The sequence below is a fragment of the Diabrotica virgifera genome, chromosome 7 (genome assembly GCF_917563875.1).
Source record: "Diabrotica virgifera virgifera chromosome 7, PGI_DIABVI_V3a".
Taxonomy (NCBI): Eukaryota; Metazoa; Arthropoda; class Insecta; order Coleoptera; family Chrysomelidae; genus Diabrotica; species Diabrotica virgifera.
In genome coordinates this window covers 205210727-205234527 of record NC_065449.1, presented here as the reverse complement: position 1 = coordinate 205234527, position 23801 = coordinate 205210727, and the positions used below count along the sequence as shown (strand labels likewise).

The 23801-nt window shown below is 35.1% G+C and overlaps 1 protein-coding gene across 3 annotated transcripts in view; it reads left to right on the top strand.

The window, feature by feature from the left end:
* Positions 1-23801, top strand: part of LOC114339667 (moesin/ezrin/radixin homolog 1) — a 298913-nt gene that overhangs the window by 255776 nt on the left and 19336 nt on the right. For all 3 annotated transcript variants that reach the window (XM_050657231.1, XM_050657230.1, XM_050657229.1), the window contains one exon: positions 16324-16568. In XM_050657231.1, the coding sequence (XP_050513188.1) occupies positions 16324-16568 (245 nt within the window). The remainder of the gene's footprint in view (positions 1-16323; positions 16569-23801) is intronic.

Below are 23801 nucleotides of genomic sequence, written 5' to 3'. Positions count from 1 at the left end.
ATATGAACTATTAAAACGTTTTTATATATGTACTTCACTTGTTCTTTGTCACTGTGACCAGAAAAATCTTGTAATCGATTTTAAACATACTTTCCCGACTAGCTAGACATCTGAAATTTTCAGAATAGCTCAGAACTCGACGACAATGCAATATTCAACAGCTTTTACCATTGGCGTAGTTAGACTTTGAGCTTGGGGGGGGGCACGGCTCCCTGAGCATCTTGAAGTATGATTAAGGGACCCGAAAAGCCCGCCTCGGAGGCGAAAATTTTTTTGAGCACCACGCCCATTTTTCATTAAAAAAATCACCAATTTTGCTTCTTTTTTTTTACCTGATCATATACATAGTCACACGAACAGAAACCATTTTCTAAACTTACAACTTAAAATCTTTATTAATTAGGAATACAAGTTATAATTTTACAAAGGTTCTTTTTATAAAATTACAAAAATAAAAATGAAAAACCAATTCTTTTAGTAACGGGTATAGGTACATGTCATATAAGTAATTATAATAATGTTATTTTAGGTAAAACATATACATCTTATTATAATTTTGCTACAGAAACATGCTTCTAGGAAATTAACTCTTGTCTAAACAAGAGTTAATTTCCTATTTTTTTCAGCAAATTTACATAAAACTTTTTCAGCTGTTATTTTATTTTTTACGATTTCATTTTCTATATGTATTACTGAGAGATTAGAAAATCGATCCTGAATCATAGTAGCTCTTAGCCAAGTTTTGATTCTCCTCATAGCTGAAAAACTCCTCTCACAACTAGAAGAATTTACTGGCAATATTCTAGAAATTTGCAACAGTTTATACAGGTTGGGATAATATTCTTTTTTAATATGCTGCATTATATTATCTATATTTATTTCATGTCCTTTTAGTTGCAACATATTCTTCATAACCACAGCTTCAGCATTTAAAGAGAAAGTATCAATTTTCAATATATTTTTATAATTGTCTACGAAATCTTGTGCATTCTCCATATCTAATTTACAAAATGCATCAACTGATGCTCAGATCTGTAACCTTTAAAAGTTTCAATAGTACTTGTTATTAGATCACTAGCCTGACCAAGAGTAGTATTTGTGTCTTGGAAACATTTATTTAGAACATTAATTATAGAAAGTACGTTATGGAGTATATGTAAAGAAACTACAAATTCAGGTTTAGTTATTGTGGTCAAGAGCCCTATCGCTTCTATGGATTGCTTATCTCTATTTTCGGCGATTTCTTCTTCTAACTCTAGTTTAATGGTTTCGTAGTTTATAAGCACTGCTTTGCAATTTTCAAAACGACAACTCCATCTAGTTGTTGATAGACTGCCCAATTCACGGCTCGCTTTAACGCCAAGGCTATCTAATAACTTTTGCAGGTTGGCGTGATGACCGGGATGTGAAAAGTGCACATATAAGGCTTCGATGCCATTAAAAAAAACTTTAGCCAATGCAATATTTGCACACGAATCAACAACAACTAAATTTAGTCTATGTGCTAAGCAATGTATATAAACAGCACTAGGATGACTCTCTTTTATAATAGCCTGCAAGCCTCGATTTTTACCGGACATGACGCTTGCGCCATCGTAAGACTGTGCTATTATAGGAAGCTCGTTTAAACCATGTTTACTTAATTTTTCTAAAATAAGCCTAGCTAATCCCTGAGCATCTCTAGAGTCAGAACAATTAATGAAACCTATAAACCTTTCAACAATTTCTAAATCTATGACATACCTTATAATCAATGATAATTGTTCTTCTTTATAGCACCTTGCCTCATCCACGCTTAACGAAAAGAAACCACAGTTTTTAACTTCTTTAGCTATTTCCTGCAGAGTAAGGCTTGATATAATCTCAATTATTTCATTTTGAATGTCTGGACTGCAATAATTGGAGTATTTTTCAAAGTGGACAGAAAATTGCTTATCATATTTGGCAAAAACTTGAGCAATTTCCAGGAAATTGCCTCGATTCTTAGACGATACATCTTCTCGATGCCCTCTCAAAGCCAAACCTTGACGAATCAGGGTTAGTATTATATCAATAACTTTAGTTAAATATTCTCTATTTTGAATAACTTCCTTTTCTTTTTGTTTTAAAATTTGCTGGCAAACATCTCTGACTCCGACTTCCGCAGTTTGGCGATAGTTTATATACATTTGGCTGCATGCAGCGTGAACCGATGATTCCGAATGTTTTTTTAAGGCTTCTGACAGTTTCCTCCAGTTATTAAAACCACTTTTAATAAATTTTTCATTCTGGTCTCGTACGTTCTGTTTGCCAAAATGCCTGCACACAAAACAATATATTTTATCTTCCACTTTATTATATTTTAACCAGCTTTTATATGTTTCATAATATGTGGAAGAAAACGACCTCATTTTAGCTCCAAACCGCGATTTTGGGAAAACTAAAATTGGCTGCATTGGCCCGGTTTGAAGAGTCCCCAACCCCAATGTTTCCGTTCCCGTATCACCTCGGCTAATATCACTCTCAGCCAAAATGGAACTATTTGAAGAACTGTCCTTATCTTCGGCACTTATGGTAGATGAGCTAGCTACGTCTGCGATCCCTACGCAAATATTTTCTGGACTTTCGAGAGACTGCTCTACATTATTTCCTTCTTCATTTTGAACTGCTTGCTCGGTTCTTGTAGATGGGACAGAGTTCTCGCTTTGTGAAGAGCTTGAATGGCGAACCGATGATTGGGTATTTTGAAAATATGACCTTATATCCTTAAATTTTTTCATGTTTATATCTAGAAAATAAAAACAGATGGTCATGCTTACATAATATGTACACATTACTGTGGCTCATTTTGATTGATGATCCATTTATTGAGATCTCAGCTACAACAATATTAAATGATTAAATGAACAAAGCTATAAACAAAAATGTGTAAGCAACTTTCAAATGCCATATGGACATAATGTGTACTATAGCTTTTTAAATTTTTGAGATTTAATTTTAATCTTTTTGCTAAAAAAACGATTTTTTATTTTTGATTTTAGTTTTCTATATGTCTCGATTATTTTGAGCTCTCGTCAACTCCTTTTCCCTTATAAGTTATGAGGTAAAATTAGATGAAAAATGTTCGGACGTTAGTGTATTTCTCTTGTATCGCGCATCACGGCAAATAAACTTTTCGAACGTACCCAGTAACTGTTAAGTGAAAGTGACCCCATTATTGACCCCACCCGCTGGCAGGATTGGTCGGCGCTGCGCCGGAAGTGACGTAATCGATATGAACGACAAGGCCCGGCAGTCGGCACTTGAGTCATAGAGAAAAAAATCTGCCGTCAGAGAAAGAACAAAAATATTAAAATTCAACACAATACCTATACTCCTTATTTTCAAATCTCTTACAAAATTCTTTACAGCTTTGGCCATTATATTCTATCTGTTATCTGTTACAGTTCCTATATTATCTCAATACATGCATTGTTCAAATTGCATTTAAACTGTGCACAGCGAGAAAAAATAACTCCCCACGCCGCTGATGGAACACAGATAAATAGTTGTGGCCCGAGCCACTGATTCCCAAAACTTGAGCTCAGCTGTTGCTGTTGCTATGCCAAAACAACACATTTCTCGTAGTTTTCCCCTTCGCCCCCTCGAACCACCGGTAGTTCTTTTTAGTAAGTCACCAGTAGCAAATTAGACACCGTTTAAGTATGTACCTAGTGTAGCGCCGATCGTTTTAGGCACTATTGGCTCGCGTAAGCTATGATGCCAACTCTCTCAAGGGCTCTGTACCTACAAACAATTTATTATATTTAGTATCTCTGTTGTCAAAAAACAGTAAAGTGTATGAAAGTGCAGTGCCCCACTCTAGTGTAAATAGAAGAGTATGTGCAAGATTCTGACGCCTAGCCACAACGAATTTGTTGCTAACACTCTCTCTCATGTTCGTAAGTAGTGTAGTTATTCTCGCAGCTCACACCATGTATTTCTCAACCCTTTGTTTAACAATAACAAACTATTGTAGAGTATAATTCTCTCGCAGAGTATTGTTTATTTATGTTCAATGTTGATTTCCCTTTAACATTAAAGAGTTTACAGTTTCCTGTGGTATTATTTCGTAGTATTTGAACCATAGGAACTGTCCCCTTGCTCTAACCACAGGCTGAATGATTTACAACCATTCACGGTTAAAAAGTGCAGGAACCAGTGCGCATGAGCCAAAGCCCCTGGTTAGAACAAATGGTCCTTCGAGCCTTCAAAGGGTAAATGGCCCTTCGTAGCCTATTAATTTTAGTATTTCAGCCCTTGGCTGACCTTAGTTGATGTATTTGCTCTTACACCCACATTCCACCCCTTTGGATAGTATCCTAAAGCCATTCTTAAGGGCATCAAAGGTCCTTCCCGCATCACAAGCTCACTCTATCTCTTAAGATTGTTTGGAGTCCGTTCGGACTCTCTCTCTCTCTCTCTCTCTCTCTCTCTCTCTCTCTCTCTCTCTCTCTCTCTCTCTCTCTCTCTCTCTCTAAGCACGCATAGACAATAAAGTGTAATAAGTCTCCTATTTAAAGACATTGTCTCCGGTTAAACCAACTCGCGCCCGGGCAGAATCGCTAGCGCGTGAATACAAGTTCTTCGGAAACAAAAGAATCGCAGACGAATCAACACCGCCAACGCTCCAATCAAGAAAGCTTCAAGGCTCTCAAGAAAGTTTTGAAGCGACGGCAACACCGCAAGCAATCTAGCAGTTGAAACCCCGACCCGACAAGTGGACTACAGACAGGTTTTTTCTTCATAATATTTAAAGTAGAAATAGTTAAAACTGATTTTAATCTCACAATGATGATGAGTTATAATATTAATTTTTCGAGTTTAGGTGTATAAATATATGAAAACATTTTAGGATTTACAGGGTGTAACTCGTAATTGTTACAGTTTATGATGCATTTTATTCGTTTTACGCTGATTAAGATATATGATTTTTTTTTATGTTGTATGTAAATAGGTAGGTATAAGTATTTAGATACATGAAAAAGGTGATATGTATAACAGGTATCGCTAGTATAAAAAGTTTTTTTTGTCGGTTTACTCAGTTCAGCATACACGCGTATTTAACATAGTTTTTTCTACGACCTTGTTTTTAGTGCATAACTCAAATCTCTTAGGAAGTAAATTGATGAAAATTTGTATTTTGCTCATATAAAAGTTAAATAATGGATTACAAATCGCTATGTAATAACAGGACAGCTGCCAAAGGGCAGGTAACTCGCGTTCAGGATTGGATTAATAAAAAATCACAGGGTACTAAGTCGATTTCAATTTTTGAAGCAAAGTTAGACATTGTAGAGAAATATTTTGATAAGTACTCAATCGCACAAGACTCGATAGAGATTTTAGTAGCAGAAAATGACAATTTGTCAGATTCTGAAGACAGGGAGGTAACGGAAGAAATGTTTGTTATTAGTATCGCCGCGCTGAAAGATTCAATTAAAAAATTGTCCCCCTCTAGTAGCTCTACCCCCTTACGCAATAATAGTTCTGTACCTGTCTCTCAAGATTTACATAGTAATGTTAAGTTACCTGACATTAAGCTCGGAAGTTTTGACGGTTCACACCCTTCCGAATGGGGAGGCTTTATAGATATTTTCGAAGCTTTAATTGGCAGTAACTCTCGGCTTAAAGATGCTGAGAGGCTCTATTATTTACGTACCTTAGTAAAGGGATCCGCCCTTAAGTTAATTGATACCTTAAAAGTTACAGACTCTAATTACGCAGTTGCACTTAAGACATTGAGAGACCGGTATGAGAACAAATCTATTGTAGTAAACGAATATTTGTCAAATATTGTACATTTCCCCCAAATTAATAAGTGTAACTCTGAGGTTTTGAGAGAGTTTGCCTCATCGCTGCGCAAGGATATCGAATGTCTCAATAATCTAAATCTCACCGATAAAGTTTTGACAGAGGCTCTTTTAGTATTTCTGTTTGAACAAAAATTAGATGCAAACTCGCGAAAGTCCTTTGAAGAAGAACGCAAAACTGCTCAAATCCCCACTCTTAAAGAATTTTTTGATTTTATAGATAAATGTTGCGTTATTTTAGAAAATTTGTCCAGTTTTGAAAACGCTAATGAGAAAAAGCACAATGTACAAGAAAATAAAACGGTCGCGTTCAAACCTAAGGTTAACTTGCATGCAAGTTGTGAATCTAATGCTCGCCCCCCCTCGCCACGAAACCGCCCCCACTCACGCCCCAGTTCTCCGAATTTTAACGCTACTTGTGTGATTTGCAACGGTGCTCATAGAATTTATTCTTGCGCTAGATTTACCGCTCTCCCTCCTCGCGAAAGATTTAATAGTGTGAAACAGAAAAAGCTGTGTTTCAATTGTTTAGGTTATCAGCACTCAATCAAGGATTGCCGGTCAACAATAAGTTGTTCTATTTGTCGCCAAAAGCATCACACTTTGATTCACTTAGACTCACAGGCAAACTCCAACACTCAATATGCGCCGCGCTCCCAAACTTATCATACGAATAATAATCACACTCACCCACAGCACTCTAATATACGGCAAAATAATTCTTACCACGATAATTCAAGGAATCATACTCCGGACTCTCGCACACGCCGCTATTCGCAACAGGACGCACATTCGCGTCAAAGTACTACGCCAGACGCACAAGAGCGTCCAAACCAAGCCCCCCAAGCAGGTAACCATGTAAATCGTGGAAATTATAGGTCACAAACCGATGTCTCTTACGCGAGCTCGCACAACGCAGTTACACAAAATAGAAATCAGGAATCGCAAGTTTTGCTAGCCACAGCTGAAGTGGTAGTTTTCTCTCACAACGGTCAACCCATGACTGTTAAAATGTTATTAGACAACGGCTCTCAAAATAGTTTTGTAACAACAAAGTTGGCTGAACAATTAGGATTACCCTCTGAAACACAAAATTTGCATGTGTCCGGCTTATCCGGACAAGAAACGCTAATCTCTCGCGAAAAAGTTAAGCTGGAAATTAATTCAAAAGTTAATAAAAGGAATTTTGTTATTGATTGCTCTGTTATCGATACCATTTCACAACGTCTGCCACAGTATAGTATAAACCCCGCAAAATTAAATATACCTGCACATTTAATCAGTTGCTTAGCTGATAGCACATTTGCAGTGCCGTCCGAGATTCAAATTTTAGGAGGCGCTGAAATTTATTACTCGCTATTATCTCATGGGTTGTTACATTTAGGTAAAGGACTCCCATCGTTAATTAATACACATTTGGGTTGGGTGATCTCTGGTAATGTCCCCCAACATTGTCTCGAAAATACCCCCAAAGAAAAAGTTTACGCGTTTACAGGTATCTCTGACGCTCTCTCCCTCGAACATAATGAAGAAAATTTATGACTAGATACTCTCTTAAATAGATTCTGGAATCAAGAAGAAATTCTTGACACTTCCTCCCACTCCGCACCTGAAAATGAAATTGTTGAAAATTTGTTCACCTCCAGTACTAAAATTTTAGAAAATGGCACTTACGTTGTAAAAATGCCCTTTAAAACCCCCGACGAATACCTCAAGCTAGGTGACTCCTTTTCTATAGCAAAGAGGCGTTTCTTATCGCTAGAAAACAAACTTCAGAAAAACCCCAATCTGTTGAAAGATTATCAAGAATTTATTAATGATTATGTAGCTCAAGGTCACGCTCGACCCATACCTCTAACCCTTACGAATTCGCTCTCGCAGAACAAGTATTTCGTTCCCCACCTGGCCGTCATTAGAAGCGACCACGTTACGACAAAAACTCGAGTCGTGTACGATTTCTCTTGTCCCAGCAGCTCGAAGCTCTCTTTCAATGATATAGCACTTAAAGGTTATCAGGTCCAATCAGATCTGTATGACATTCTCTTAAGATTTCGTCTTTTCCCCCTCGCACTCACCGCTGACATACGTCAAATGTTTAGGCAAATCAAAACAGACCCCACACAAAATTTTTTGCAGAACATACTTTGGCGCAACTCCCCTTCAGATCAACTGGAATGTCTTGAACTCTTAACCGTGTCATTTGGTCAAACTTTTGCTCCCTACTTATCTTGTCGAGTTTTAAAGGACATCGCACAGAAAAACACTAATCTCCCTCTTGCTTCTCATGCGCTCCTCTACCAAACGTATGTTGACGATATTTTGTGTGGAGCGCACTCTCTCTCTGAATTAGAAATTTTGTACACTCAGTTAAACTCCGCCCTCGCTAACTCTGGTTTTCAATTACACAAATGGTGCAGCAATTCAATAGAGATGTTGCAAAAAATCTCTCACTCTGACCCCCAAGAAAAAGATTTAAATTTAGATGACTTACCCTGCAAAGTTTTAGGCATCAAATGGAACCCCGCTACCGATGAATTTAAAATCTCTGTCCCCACTGCTCTAGAAGTCACTCCTCTCACGAAAAGAAAAGTTTTGTCGATAATTAGCTCCTCATATGATCCCCTAGGTCTAGTAAATCCAGTCATAGTAAATGGAAAAATCCTTATGCAGAAACTTTGGCTGCAAAAAATTGATTGGGACACTCCCATCTGTGACTCCGCTATTCTTGAATATTGGCAAGATTTTGTGTCAAATCTCCTCCAGTTAAAAAATCTCGTCATCCCTAGACAATTGCAAGTTAGTAAAGATGTCTCTCGTATTGAAATTCATGGATTCGCTGACAGCAGCTCATCAGCGTATGGGTGTGCTTTGTATCTCAGAGTTAAATACTCAGATAATAGTATTTCATGTAACTTAATTTCCAGTAAAAGTCGTGTATGCCCTCTCAAGAAAATAATCACTATCCCCAAACTAGAGTTATGTGCCATGTTGCTCCTCGCGAAGTTGACTACAAAAATTTTAAGTATATTTGAAAATGATCTCCGCCCTCACTCAGTAAATTTGTGGACTGATTCCACTATTGCTTTACATTGGATAAATTCTCACCCAAGTAGATGGAACACGTTTGTAGCTAATCGTGTCAGTCAAATACAGAGTCAGTGTGAAACGTTCCAGTGGCGGCACGTTTCATCCCCAGATAATGCAGCCGACATGCTGTCTAGAGGCTCATTTCAACCTAGTAATTTGGAAGTTTGGTTCCATGGCCCAGAGTTCATGCGAAACCCAGGCTTTGAAACGCCGCAAGTAAATAACCTACCCCCACCCTCTCTCAAATTACCCGAAGAAAAGAAAGTTGTTCTTACGACTCTTGTTCAGCCTGAAAATTTTTGGCTATCTCTATTCTCTCGTTTTTCTAAGTTTTCCACCCTTCAACGTACAGTGGGGTACGTATTAAGATTCACTCAAGTACTGAAAAATAAAAAGAAAAATTCTGAACCGCTCTCCACCTCTGAACTCTCTCAAGCGCATGATCGCATAGTGAAAGCCATACAATCGCATTATTTTGCAAAAGAAATTGCAGAAATCTCCGCAAATCGCCCCTTGTCAAATAAGCAGTTATTAAGTTTGAATCCCTTTCTCGACTCTTCTAATTTCCTCCGCGTAGGCGGCAGGCTCGCTAACGCTGAGATACCCTTCGATCAAAAATTTCCGCTATTGCTCCCCTCCAAAGCTCACGTTGTCACACTCATGATCAAAAAAGAACACATTCGTTTGCGGCATGCAGGACCGCAAAATACACTCTCAAATCTCCGACTCAGATATTGGCCACTCAATGCTCTTAGAGAAATTAAACGCATTATCCATTCTTGTACTATTTGTCACAGATTCAACGCAAAAGTAGCTGAACAGATTATGTCAGATCTCCCCAAAGAAAGGATTTGTGCATCCCGCCCATTTTTCAAAGTAGGTGTCGACTTTGGAGGACCCTACCTCGTAAAATCTTCAAAATTGAGAAAAGCCCCAGTAACGAAATGTTACATCGCAGTTTTTGTCTGCATGGTCACGAAAGCGGTACATGTAGAACTTATCTCCAATCTCACCACAGAGGCATTCTTAGCGACTCTCAAAAGATTCATAGCTCGTAGAGGTAACCCTTCCAAAATATTTAGCGATAATGGTTCGAACTTTCAAGGGGCAAGAAATCAACTGAAAGAACTCTATGACTTTTTCAAAACCCAAAGTAATTATGACACAATTAGAGAATATTTATCACAGAATGAAACGCAATGGCAGTTCATTCCCCCTAGGGCTCCTCACTTCGGTGGGCTTTGGGAAGCTTCCATCAAAAGTGTAAAATACCATTTACAAAGAATCCTAGGTAACTCTAGTTATACCTTTGAAGAACTCTACACAATATTAGCACAGGTTGAAGCAATATTGAACTCTAGACCTCTATCTCCAATATCAAATGACGCCTCCGACTTGCAGCCACTCACACCTGGGCACTTCCTCATTGGTGGTCCAGTAACCGCGTATCCCGACAAAGATATTTCAGAACAATTAGACAATAAACTCACATCTTGGCAAAGGTGCACTAAGGCACAGCAAATATTCTGGAAAAGGTGGACAAAAGATTATCTTAACAGGTTGCAGCAACGCCCAAAGTGGTTACGCCCACAAACAGATCTGAAAGTAGATCAAGTTGTTTTAATAAAAAATGAAGACACGCCTCCATTAAAGTGGCCTCTAGCTAGGGTATTAGAGGTAATACCAGGGAAAGACGGTAAGGTTAGAGTCGTACGTCTTAAAACGACAAATGGTGAATATACCAGGTCCATCACAAAAGTTTGCCCCCTCCCTTCAGATGACATGGTCGCCTCATCAAATTAAACCAGCTGCGTTATATATATATGCATATATGTAAAATTGTTAGGTATCGTGTTGTCGTTTGTCGCGTAGTGTAGTCTTCTCCGCCTTGTATATGGATGGCCGCTTTTCCGGTGGTGGCAGAATGTTCAAATTGCATTTAAACTGTGCACAGCGAGAAAAAATAACTCCCCACGCCGCTGATGGAACACAGATAAATAGTTGTGGCCCGAGCCACTGATTCCCAAAACTTGAGCTCAGCTGTTGCTGTTGCTATGCCAAAACAACACATTTCTCGTAGTTTTCCCCTTCGCCCCCTCGAACCACCGGTAGTTCTTTTTAGTAAGTCACCAGTAGCAAATTAGACACCGTTTAAGTATGTACCTAGTGTAGCGCCGATCGTTTTAGGCACTATTGGCTCGCGTAAGCTATGATGCCAACTCTCTCAAGGGCTCTGTACCTACAAACAATTTATTATATTTAGTATCTCTGTTGTCAAAAAACAGTAAAGTGTATGAAAGTGCAGTGCCCCACTCTAGTGTAAATAGAAGAGTATGTGCAAGATTCTGACGCCTAGCCACAACGAATTTGTTGCTAACACTCTCTCTCATGTTCGTAAGTAGTGTAGTTATTCTCGCAGCTCACACCATGTATTTCTCAACCCTTTGTTTAACAATAACAAACTATTGTAGAGTATAATTCTCTCGCAGAGTATTGTTTATTTATGTTCAATGTTGATTTCCCTTTAACATTAAAGAGTTTACAGTTTCCTGTGGTATTATTTCGTAGTATTTGAACCATAGGAACTGTCCCCTTGCTCTAACCACAGGCTGAATGATTTACAACCATTCACGGTTAAAAAGTGCAGGAACCAGTGCGCATGAGCCAAAGCCCCTGGTTAGAACATGCATCAATAAATTAGTAAAAATTATAATCTTACCTGTTTGTGTTCCCTTTCAAAATCGTAAATACTAAGTAAGTGAAAAACACCTATTTTATTGTCGAATCGTATCTGACAAAAACAGCAATAGCCAATATCACATTGAATTTTCGAAATCACAAAAAAATCTTGTATGTATGTGTCGCTGCAATAATCGCTGCTTTACTCGCATGCGCCTGGCAGAACACTAAAATTTAATAACGCCGCGCCGACGCGAAACTGACTGTTAAGCAGTGTTGCCAACCGTACGGTAATTACCGTACTTGTACGGTAATTTATGCCAAAATACGGTATACGGTAACATGATCATTACCGTACGTAAATGTACGGTAATAATTCAGAGATTATCAAGAAATTTTATTTATTTGTAGTATTTTCCATCGTATTTATATATTTATAATCCGTCTGAAAATGATGACGAAATTAAGATTGAAAATATGGAATAGTTTCCCACTTTCCTTTTTTTTTACTATTCGAATAATGAAAACCTTCATATTATACCATCATTTGTTCGTAAATTGACTTGGAAATTACATATTGACTTTATGATAAATCGATGTAATAAGGGTCTAAATTTTCTTAAATCAGTTTCAAGGATTTGGTGGGGAGCTGATGTTGAAACTTCCTTGCTTTTCTATCGATCATATATTAGATCTATAATTGATTATGGTAGTATTCTATATGGCTCAGCTTCTAAACATATTTTAAACAAAGTAGACGTTGTACAAAACTTAGGACTCCGTATCTGTTTGGGAGCTATGAAATCAACCCCAAATAAAGCTTTACATGTAGAAGCTTTAGAAATTCCACTCAATTATAGAAGGAAATATCTCAGCCAGAAATTTTTAATAAAAATTCGTTACCTAAATATCGGTCTTTACCAAAATATTAACAAGCTGAATGTAGCGGATTTAACTAATAAATACTGGAAGCTAAAGAACTCTCCTCCCCTTTGCGAGGCTTTTCGAGATCTGTTAAATTTTGACTGTGATTATAACATGATTGATAGTTTTGGACTCGAAGATTTTCATTCTTTTTTACATACAGTTAAATTAGTAAAACCAAGTTACCATGAAAACAGTAATATTAGCTCTAACATCTTAAGAACATTCTTAGATAATTGGCCAGATTCTATAAATATATATACAGATGCATCTAAGACGTTAGTTGGCACTGGATGTGCCTTTTTCATACCTGCTACTAAAACAGAAAAAATATTTAAGTTAGGCCATGATTTTTCTATCTTCAGTGCTGAAGCCATAGCAATTTATGAGGCCCTGCAATATTTTAAAGAATCAGAAGATATATCTGCAACAATTATTTCCGATTCACTCTCTGTTCTTCTTGCTATTCAAACTATAGATTTTCCCAATAACAATTCAAATATTTATATCCTACTAATTAAGAAAATCCTTTTTGAAATTCATATAAATAAAAGAAGCGTGAACTTTTTATGGGTTAAGGCTCATATAGGACTAACGCATAATGAATATGTTGATAGGTTGGCTAAAAAAGCCATTGAATATGGTACTTCACATAATCGTAAGTTTTGCATATCTGACTTAGTTAACACTATTAAGCATCGAGTTAAAAATCAGTGGAGTCAATCATGGCGAGATCTTTGTAAACAATCCAAATCTCAGTATTCACTGATTCAACCTTCTGTTCCAAATATATATTGGTTTAAAAATTACGTAGTACCTCGAAGATATATAACAACATTAATTAGAATGAAGTTTGGACATGCATGTTTCCCTCTACATCTAGCAAGAATTAAAGTTTTTGATTCAAATCTTTGTACAGAATGTCAGAAGGTTGGTGACTTAAATCATACTTTCTTTGAGTGCGCAAAATATATTCCATGCACATATAATTTAATCCAAGATTTAATAAAATGTAATGTTTTTCCACCTTTCAATGTATCCTATCTATTGTCTCTGAACAGCAAGAATATATATGATTGTTTAATGAAATTTATCTGTGAAACTAAAATTAATCTCTAAACTTGTTAATCCTGATAATTTAGTATATTATGTACATATGAAAAAAGAAGAAGAAGAAGAAGAAGAAGATACATAATGGAAAATGTGGTGAGCAACTTGGACAGTCCATAGCGGCCAGCTTTTGAACTGAGTAGAGAGCTGTAGAAGAGTTTGCTATGGAACTCTAAGGACCTCATTGCCTTCCTTATGTATGAACAGAAAACAAAAAAAAAGTTGTGACTGGCTAAATGACACCCAAGTCAATGCCATAAAAAAACAAAAAAAAAAAAAAAAATACCATCATTTGTTTTTGTTTTGTTTGTGTTTATAAGTTTTGTATATTTTGTTTATAGGTCTAAAGTAAAGTTTTTAAATATTTGTAAATTTATTAGCTTATACTGGCTACAAAAAACTAAATATCAAATGCACTATAATTTCTATTTACAGAAAATGACAAGAATATTATGTATACAGTATGTCCGCGGATTGAGTTTACAGAGGACAAATTTTTGTATTTTTGATTATAGCCCTGTTCAACTAAATTGAAGTTTCTTATGGCAAATGATATTCTCTCAACAAGCAAAAATTTTCATCAAGGATTACTTTTTTTCGTATTTTGCAAAATACGGCATTTTTACTCTTGCGCAAAATGATATTTTTTGTATTTTTGACCAACCCTGTAGAACTAAATTAAAGTTTCTTATGGTGAATGATATTTTCTCAACAAGCAAAAATTTTCATCAAGAATGACTTTTTTCCGTATCTTTCATTTTTTGGTCCATTTGTCCTCTTGTAAATTCAATCTGCGGACATACTGTAACATATTATTACGCCAAAAATATCCAAATGTAATTTAAAATAATGTACGGTAATACGCCGCAAAATACGGTAATTTCGGACTACAGGTACGGTAAATTGGTTGACAAAGGTTGGCAACACTGCTGTTAAGGCAAGATCCCGGCTAAATCGACTGGCGCATAGTATAGCGAGTTGCGTCATGTTGGTGTCTGCGTATACCTAGCACGACTTCATCCGAGATTGTAATGTGGGTTGCCTATATTGATTGTGAATAAATCTTGTCTTGAACCGGAAAAATGGGAAGCACGAACTTCAAAAAAAATTTTTTTCGCAGACCGTGGTGGGGAGTTATAATACTAAATACAAATTTCGTTTTTTTTTTGTGTTTTTTTTCTGGGGTGGGCCACCAGAATTCTGGGGGGGGGCGTGCCCACCTCTGCCCCCCCCCTAACTACGCCAATGGCTTTTACATGGATGCATTGCGTTTTATTCTGAATTTTAAGCCATTTAATCCAGATTTAGAGGTCCCCGGTTCAAACCCCGGGTGTTCCTTATTTTTTTTATATTATTTTTAGTTTACTTTAATTAGCGTATTAATATTTCATATTTTATTAATATATAATACTAGCTATATTAAGGTATATCACAGTTATTCTTTCGAAACATGTTTCATTAATTTTTTAACATTTTAAACATTTTCTTTAATTTATATGAGTTTCAAATCGATTAAAAAATTCTTTCACGACATAAGAGTTAAAACAACAAAATAGTTTATAATTTTATATTCAGCAGTGGGAGCACGCCAAATAGAATTCTATTTTAGTGACGTCACATTGCCTAGCAACCTTCGATTCTCCCCTTATGAAATTCTATTTTGTGACGTCAGCAAAATAGAATTTTATTTTGTCCTATAAATAATAAAAACGTGGTATTATAAAAAGTTCTTTTTATAAAAGTGTAATTATGTATTTACTTTATGTATCATTTTAATTAGTCTAGGATCGAGGGGAATTGAGTATGTTTTTATGTCAACTCGGTACCTTGACGTTTTTTTTATGTTTTTTTTTGTGCCTAGATTCAATTTTTCGAAGGTACTAGGCTGAAAATTTTGGTAGAAACCAGGTTTAAATAATTGTATATCCTAAACTATTAGAGATAATCCTTTTGAAAAAATGAATAAAATGGCGCTTGGTAAAGTTTGATCCGATTGTTAGAACCTAAATTTTAACAAATTTCGTGAAAAACAATTGCACAAGAGGCATTGGATCGAGGTTTTCCAAGTACATATAACCCGGCGTTTATACGAACGATTAACACGTTGACGGACAGTGCGTTAAATGGATAAGCAAGTGTTGTGGCACTATATGTATTTTGCAAAGTAGAATAGGGAAAAATGCAACGTCTATAGATGTTGTGTCACATTACATCAATGGAAATTAGACGTCCATAGACGTTCTGTCCGTCAACGTGTTAACTTTCAAAACTTTCACTTTAAAGGTATTTGTTTTAACTTAAAAAAACTTTGCAGAATTACTTTAATAAATAATTAATTATTAATAAAAAAGTTACAATAATTAAACATTAAAAATTTCACTAAAAAATTATGAATTAATGTGTTTATAACAGATTTAAACAAAATTAAGCTATCAACGTTGAAAATTTGCCTAATGGAAGTTATAGAACAACTCAAGGTGAATATTTTATGCATTGGTCAGTGTTTCTATCTTAGTTTTTGACGAAGATATGGAACTTTGAATAACGCGCTCTGAGGCAGCACGGTCAGCATGTACCGAGGGGACATAAAAGTACATACTCAACCCCCCGTACCTAGACTAAATATCTTAAACGATTTTTGGTTTTTGTTTAAACAATATTGATATCATTTTTATTTATAATCATTTTTTAGCCATGCAAGAAGAGATGGAAAGAAGTCAAGCTAACTATATGGAAGCTCAAGAGATGATTAGACGATTGGAGGAACAATTGAAACAATTGCAGGCTGCCAAAGAAGAGATGGAAAAGAGACAGAACGAGTTACAGTCCATGATGGAGCGTTTGGAAGAGAGCAAGAACATGGAAGCCGCCGAGAGGCAAAAATTGGAAGAGGAGATCAGGGCCAAACAAGAGGAGGTTCTACGTATCCAACAAGAAGTAAGATATACCTGTATAGATAATTAACGGTTGAATTTTTAATTTAATAGGTTATGGAATTCATAGTTTTTCATCAGAATTAATTTTCTTGTGAATTATATTCGCAGACTTTCCACTTGGTTTTAGTTCGGTGTAATAATCATCATCAACAGTTATTCATGTGATAATCATAATCATCAGCACATCTTGTTTGAGGTCTGCCTCTATTTCTTTTACTTACCGTTGGTCGCCTTTCAAGAATTCGCTTCGTCCGAATGTGATAATACGGGAATGATAATTCAGGTGTACTCTTTTATGACTTATCATGTAGATTCTTGCAGTGGTCAATCTAGACATCTAGAAATCCAGAGGAAGTATTTTTATTAAGGTTTGTACACTTGCCACTTTCCCTTCTTAGCCTTAATATTTGCATTGTTCCCGCATGCATTATACTACGCATTTTATAATCCCAGTGTAAAAGATCTATCCCAAATTATACAAATGTGTTTTTAACTTAGCGCCAACACGTTACAGCGCCATCTATGGAGTACTAGCGTAATCAATAAATCTCTAGTTCGTTCTAGCATATTGATTACATTGCCTTTTTATGTTCGTCGCCTTTTGTTATTACTGAAATTCGAAAAAATTGTGCAGAAAATATTCAAATGCTGCAAAAATTCTTTGGAGATGAAATTTATGAGTAAAACACAAATGAAATGCTGGTTTAATCGGTTTAAAAATGGCAGCTCCTCTGTTGACAGTTGACAGAACCCTAGTTCTGGTCGATGAGCTCAACCAACAAGGGAATATATAAAAGTATGTGACTTGAGATTAAAGACGGTCTTTTGACTGTGCCCGAACTAGAAGCGGACTCTGAATTCCAAAAATTGGTATTTCAAGGATTCTAACAGAGAATTTGTGAATGATTTAAATGTATGCCAAATTAATTTAAAAATTGCTTAAAAAAAGAACAACAAAAGACATGATTCGGTGTGGATCAGTTGGAAATGGTCGCTAATATCGACAATATGCTTAAAAAAATCATTACCGGTGTCGTCAATTTACGGTTATAATCCCTAAACAACATAACAGAGATAAAAATGGAAGCTTCCATCCGATCTTGGTTGACGTTGATTGTTTTTGTCGATTATAATGTTGTCGTCATCAGAAAAACCAATGTAACCGGCCATATAAATACCAAAACAGTACAAATTACTGCATATACAGACAGTTTAGCTATCATTAGTAGGAGCAACCAACGACTACTGGAAGCGTTAAATAAAAACTAAAAACGACTGACATAAAAGAAACAAACAAAACAAAAACAACATGACCTTCAAAAGAACACCTAACAAGAGACAACTATACCACTAAACGTATGGATGCCTTCACTATCTGGGTACAGAAATCAATCGGAAGAATCCCGTATGTAGCGAAATTAATGCACATATTTTCATTGGGAAGCATACATACTATGTTAATAAAACATTGATGACATGAAATTATTAGACAAAGAATCAAAATGGAATGGTTATATACATAACATTATAACATGCCCCAAAAGAGGGTGACATTTGTATAACATGAAAAGGGAATAGAATTTTGACAAGATGTTATGTCATATTAGGGGATGTTACACAATGAAGGACATGGCCTCAGAAAGCTCAGAATCGGAAGAGATGTGGGGGTGGATCTTTAAGGGATGTTAATAGTATACTCTTATTAGCTTAGAAAAATCAAAATAAGGATGTCAAATTAAAAAATAAAATATTGGGCGCCACTGGTTACCTTATGGGAACCAAAAATTATACAAAAAATAGAAATAATAAAGGAAAGATAATAAAAATAAAACAAAAACATAGTCAAATAAAAAATATATACCATATACAAAATACTTATAACGTAACGTACCTTATCTTATTCTGTACTATACTCAGCCAATTTTTTACTGTTCTTACGATACAAGACAGAAGGAAAAGAGAAATAATAAGATTGTATTTAGCAAATTAAACATTATTTATTCAAACAAAAAAAAAATGAATTTAAATTTATGATCTCTTACGGTCTACAAAATAGAGATTGTGATTACCAAAAGAAATAAAATAGAAAGTTTACAAAATATACGTTGTTTATCAGTCCTTTTCTTCTTGGTGGTTAAGTCCAAGACGCGATTTCACTTCACCAAAGTCACTAAATTGGTACAACAAAAGTACATCAGGTTATCCATAGTTCATTAAAAAAACTCCATAGTTCATCAAAAAAAACTTTTATAGAAAAATTCAGCATTGTCAAAGTAAATTAGCACTTACTCGAACAAAAATATTAAAAAAAAGAATTTGTTATCTAGTTCATTAACGGAATCAAAAAATACTAGCAAACTTTAGGCTTTAACTGGGGTGTTAAACTAGTAACAAAAAATTCTACTCCTTCTGCATAAATCCTGGATCTGACTGCATGTAAAAAAAACTGATACCAAAAGTGGTAAACTTTATCGATAATCGCCTAATAGCAGCTAAAATTGCCGGAGTTCCGTTGTATTACACCGCAATGCATCACCGGGCTGATTTAACTATCAACCGGCCGAACTTGTAACTACATTTTACTTTCACTAAGCTGGAACTGACTGCAACTCAAAACTTAACTCGATGGCGGCCCTAATGGAACTCTACTTGATGACGGCCCTAACGGAACTGAACTTGATAATGGCAGAAACGGAACTCTTTTAGTTCTCCTTCAAACCTGGGTTCTCTCTTTCAAAAAAAAAGAAGTTACCTCCCATTCTACCAACATCAGATCCAAAACACTCGATCAATCAAATCTTTGCCAATAAGGAGTTGCAAATTACGCTTCAAGCTCAACCCTCTGACGTATACCAAAAAACGCTCATTCAATCAATGAAAAGAATACACAAAGAGACCTCAATATTTCACTCCACCTATTCTTCCCATGGAAAATGCTTAAGTCAGCTCTAACGACGATTGTCGACTCAAAACACTTGACAAATTTTATCGCTGATCCACTTATATCTTAGATAAATATTTCCCACAGTCCCAAAGTCGGTAGCGGCAGTAATCTGAGTCTAATGGGTACTACTTATCAACAAACTCTAGACTTTCGTCTCGAGAAACCATTAAACTTCTTTGATAACTCGCCGAAGATAAACAAAAGAAATCGGATGATCCAATACTATGAAGAACGAAAAATACATTGGAATGTAAAAAAGAATATGCAATATCATACGTCTGTGAGAAACTTAAAAATATTCATGTAAACATCCTACTTCAGATATAAATCATGAGACAATTCGCGGCTTCGGAATACGAAACTATTAGACAAAATGCTTATACCGGGGTAGTAATATAAATATGGTCTTAAACACAACAAAAAAAATTAAGGGGTGGTCATTGACCTTCGCACCGTTACAACATGGATTAGACCCGTAATAACCTATGGTTGGGAAACCTGGGTAATGACGAAAAAAGATGAAGCCCAAGTCAAGACATTCGAGAGAAAGATCATCATCATCATAAATGGCTCGACAATCCGTTGGGGATCTTGGTGTGTGTGTGAAAAAATGGCTTGGATGCGAGTCCGTTAGCCACAGATTTTTATTTTATTTTTACCTCAATTTATTAGTTTTGTTATATTTATACGTATTTCACTTAAATGATTATATTTGTTCCTTTCAAGTAGTTTATGAGTAATTTAAATATTTCCATTTTATGACAACTTAGTAGATATTCTATACTAATTGGAAAATGAACTTGTGTTTGTCGTAAATTGTAATAAATTGTAACGAAAATACAGGTCATAAATTAAATCACATATTCTGAGACCAAAAATAGTTCGAATGAACCTAATTTACCTTAGTACAAATATGCACATAAAAAAAGTTACAGCCCTTTGAAGTTACAAAATGAAAATCGATTTTTTTTAATATATCGAGAACTATTAGAGATTTTTTATTGAAAATGGGCATGTGGCATTCTTATAGCAGGAACATCTTAAAAAAGAATTATAGTGAAATTTGTGCACCCCATAAAAATTTTATGGGGGTTTTGTTCCCTTAAACCCCCCAAACTTTTGTGTACGTTCCAATTAAATTATTATTGTGGTACCCTTAGTTAAATTGAATATTTCTAAAACTTTTTTGCCTCTTAGTATTTTTTCGATAAGGCAGTTTTTATCGAGTTGCGGCTTCTTTTTTAATATGTTTACATAAAAATTTTATGGGGGTTTTGTTCCTTTAAACCCCCCAAATGTTTGTGTATGTTCCAATTAAACTTTTACTGTGGTACCATTAGTTAAACACAGTGTTTTTAAAACTTTTTTGCCTCTTTGTATTTTTTCGAGAAGGCACGTTTTATCGAGATATTACTTCTTTTTTAATATGGTTCAAAATATACCTAAAAATGTAAATCATAAATAAATTTTCATATTATTACCAAGTCTCCATAATCGTACTGAGCCATATACAAATATGTGGTGGATTTGACAAATATTCAAAATATCTCTATAAAAACTGACTTTTCGAAAAAGTACTAAGAGGCAAAAATGTTTTTAAAATATTGTGTTTAACTAATGGTACTACAATTATAATTAAATTGGAACGTACACAAAAGTTTGGGGGGGTTTAAAGGAACAAAACCCCCATAAAATTTTTATGGGGTGTCCAAATTTCACTATAATTTTTTCTTAAGATACTACTACCATAAGAATGCCACATGTCTATTTTCAATAAAAGATCTCTAATAGTTTTCGATATATTGGAAAAAATCGATTTTCATTTTGTAACTTCAAAGGGCTGTAACTTTTTTTATGTGCACATTTGTACTAAGGTAAGTTAGGTTCAATCGAACTATTTTTGGTCCCAGAATATGTGCTTAAATTTATGACCTGTATTTTTGTTACACCCTGTATAATTGATTTATATATCTCTCGTTAATTTTGCATTCCAAGAAAATATGGTTTAAATCTCTAATCGAAACATTATCACAAAAACAGACTGATGAATTAATTATTCCTAATTTGTGCAGATGTGCCTCATATTTCCCGTGTCGAGTTTTTAATCTGACGATAGTAGAAATCTCTTGCTTTGGCAGGTTATATTTAAATATGTATTCAGGTGGCGGAGGAAGTTCTTGATGTAAAGAAAAATATAAATTTTTGACATGCTTGTAATATTTTTCCATTCTTTTTTCCATATTTTATTTATTCTAACTTTGACGTCATGACGATGTGAGTTAGTATCTCACCTTTTTTTATTGTGGATCTTGGTCTGCTCGCAAAGAAATCGCCACTCCTGTCGATTCCTGAAGATACTGATATTCAAGAGAAAGATACTGAGAAAATTATATGGCCCGGTGCAAGAGAAAGACGACACATGGAGAATCAGGAGAAACGACGTGGTTAATGAATTGTAAGGAGGGTATGATATTGTAAGATTTGTGAAAAGTCAAAGACTCATGGATGGGACATGTCCAGAGATAAAAAGATGCAAAAACAGCAAAAAAAATGAAAAAAAAATGGAAGCCAATAGAAAGACGAAAAAAAGAAGGCCCAGATCGAGATGGTTGATGATGTGGAAGACGACCTGAAAACCATGGATATAAAACAATTGAGGTGACAAGTATAAGACAAGTGGGATCTAAATGGAAGGACATAGCAAGACAGGTAAAGACCAGTCCAGGGTTATGATACCAAAAGCAGAATAATTATGTTGTTGAAAGTCAGACAATAAAAAAATTTTATGCATTTAAGTCCTGAAAGAACTGAGAGGCGCAGTGAAAAGAAAAGCGGTCCCATTTTTGACAATTTGTGTCTGATTTCATAATTAATACGATAATGCACTAGCTCATTCATATAATCTTTTACAACAATTTTTGGCAAAACTCAGTTACAGAACTCATCTAGTTTTCGCCCTAAGAAAAAATAATTGCGAAATAATTATAAACGAAGGTCAGATACTTTGAGGGCAGACATCGTATAATTTTTTTTTATTATTAAAAAGTAATAAAAAGGAACAGATTAGTTACAGTCTGACCTGTTGTTATTGTTTGTGTCGACGAGTTTAAGCTCTTTGACTCCTAGTAATGATATTAAAGGACGTTTTGATTACTTATGCCACTAAATAGACACAATGGAATTATAACATTTAGAGGTTCACTGACTGCAAAATTGAAAGTAATAATTGATAAAGTCGGCGCTCTTCCATAACCGCCCACTTGCGATTGATTAAATTTTTAATTTAATTTTTGTTTTATTTGACAAAGATAAATAGTATCATACAGACGACAACATTTGATTATCTGTTTATTTAGACTTTTTTATTTGTTTATAAATTAATAAAACTGGTATTATCTCAAATATCCGAGTACTGAATAAATTCTAAAAATACTTTTGAATTTATCATATCATAAAATATACGAAACTGCTTATCAGTTTTATCCGTAAATTTACATTACAAAAAATGAATGTATTGAACAATCTTATACACATTTATTGAAACTTCTTCAATTATTATTTCTGGAATGTCCTCTGAACCCACATTTTCCACTTCTCAACTTAACATGCCATCTTTCTTGTCTTTTTCTCTAAATAGTTCCGTGTACAATTCTTTAACAATCTTGATTATCTTTTCTTTCTCTGTTACTATTTGGCCATTTCGGTTTGCTGGCTTAACACAATTCTTCTGACATGTAGCTTGACTTCTCTTCAGATCCCTTAAGCTTAATTTTCCTCGATAACCATTGTAGCTTGTTTGGTGTTAAATAACTTAGGTCCCTTCTCACCAAACTTTATTAAGCGACAAAGAGACTTATATCTCCATAAGTCTCTTTGTCGCTTGACCATTTTTTTTATCCTTATCTCTTTTGCAATTTGTATTGCACATTTTCCCTGCGTTCTTGATAGCTTTTATTATGTTATTATAGTTTATGGTTTCGACATTATATCGTCTACGTCTATCGTCTACATCACAAATTAATTAAAATTAATTAAATGATAAAGGAGTTGATAGTCAAGATGTACGAATCATAAAAAAATTATACTGGCGTCAAACAGTGACAGCGTGCACAAATGGAAAATCAACAAATATGCAAAATACAAAGAGGTGTCAGACAGAGTTGCATACTGTCCCCACTATTATTCAGTTTATATTCAGATAGAATATTTAATTAAGCGCTGCATAATTTGGAATGGGGTGTGAAAGTTAATGGAATTCTGATAAATACAATCAGATATGCAGACGATACA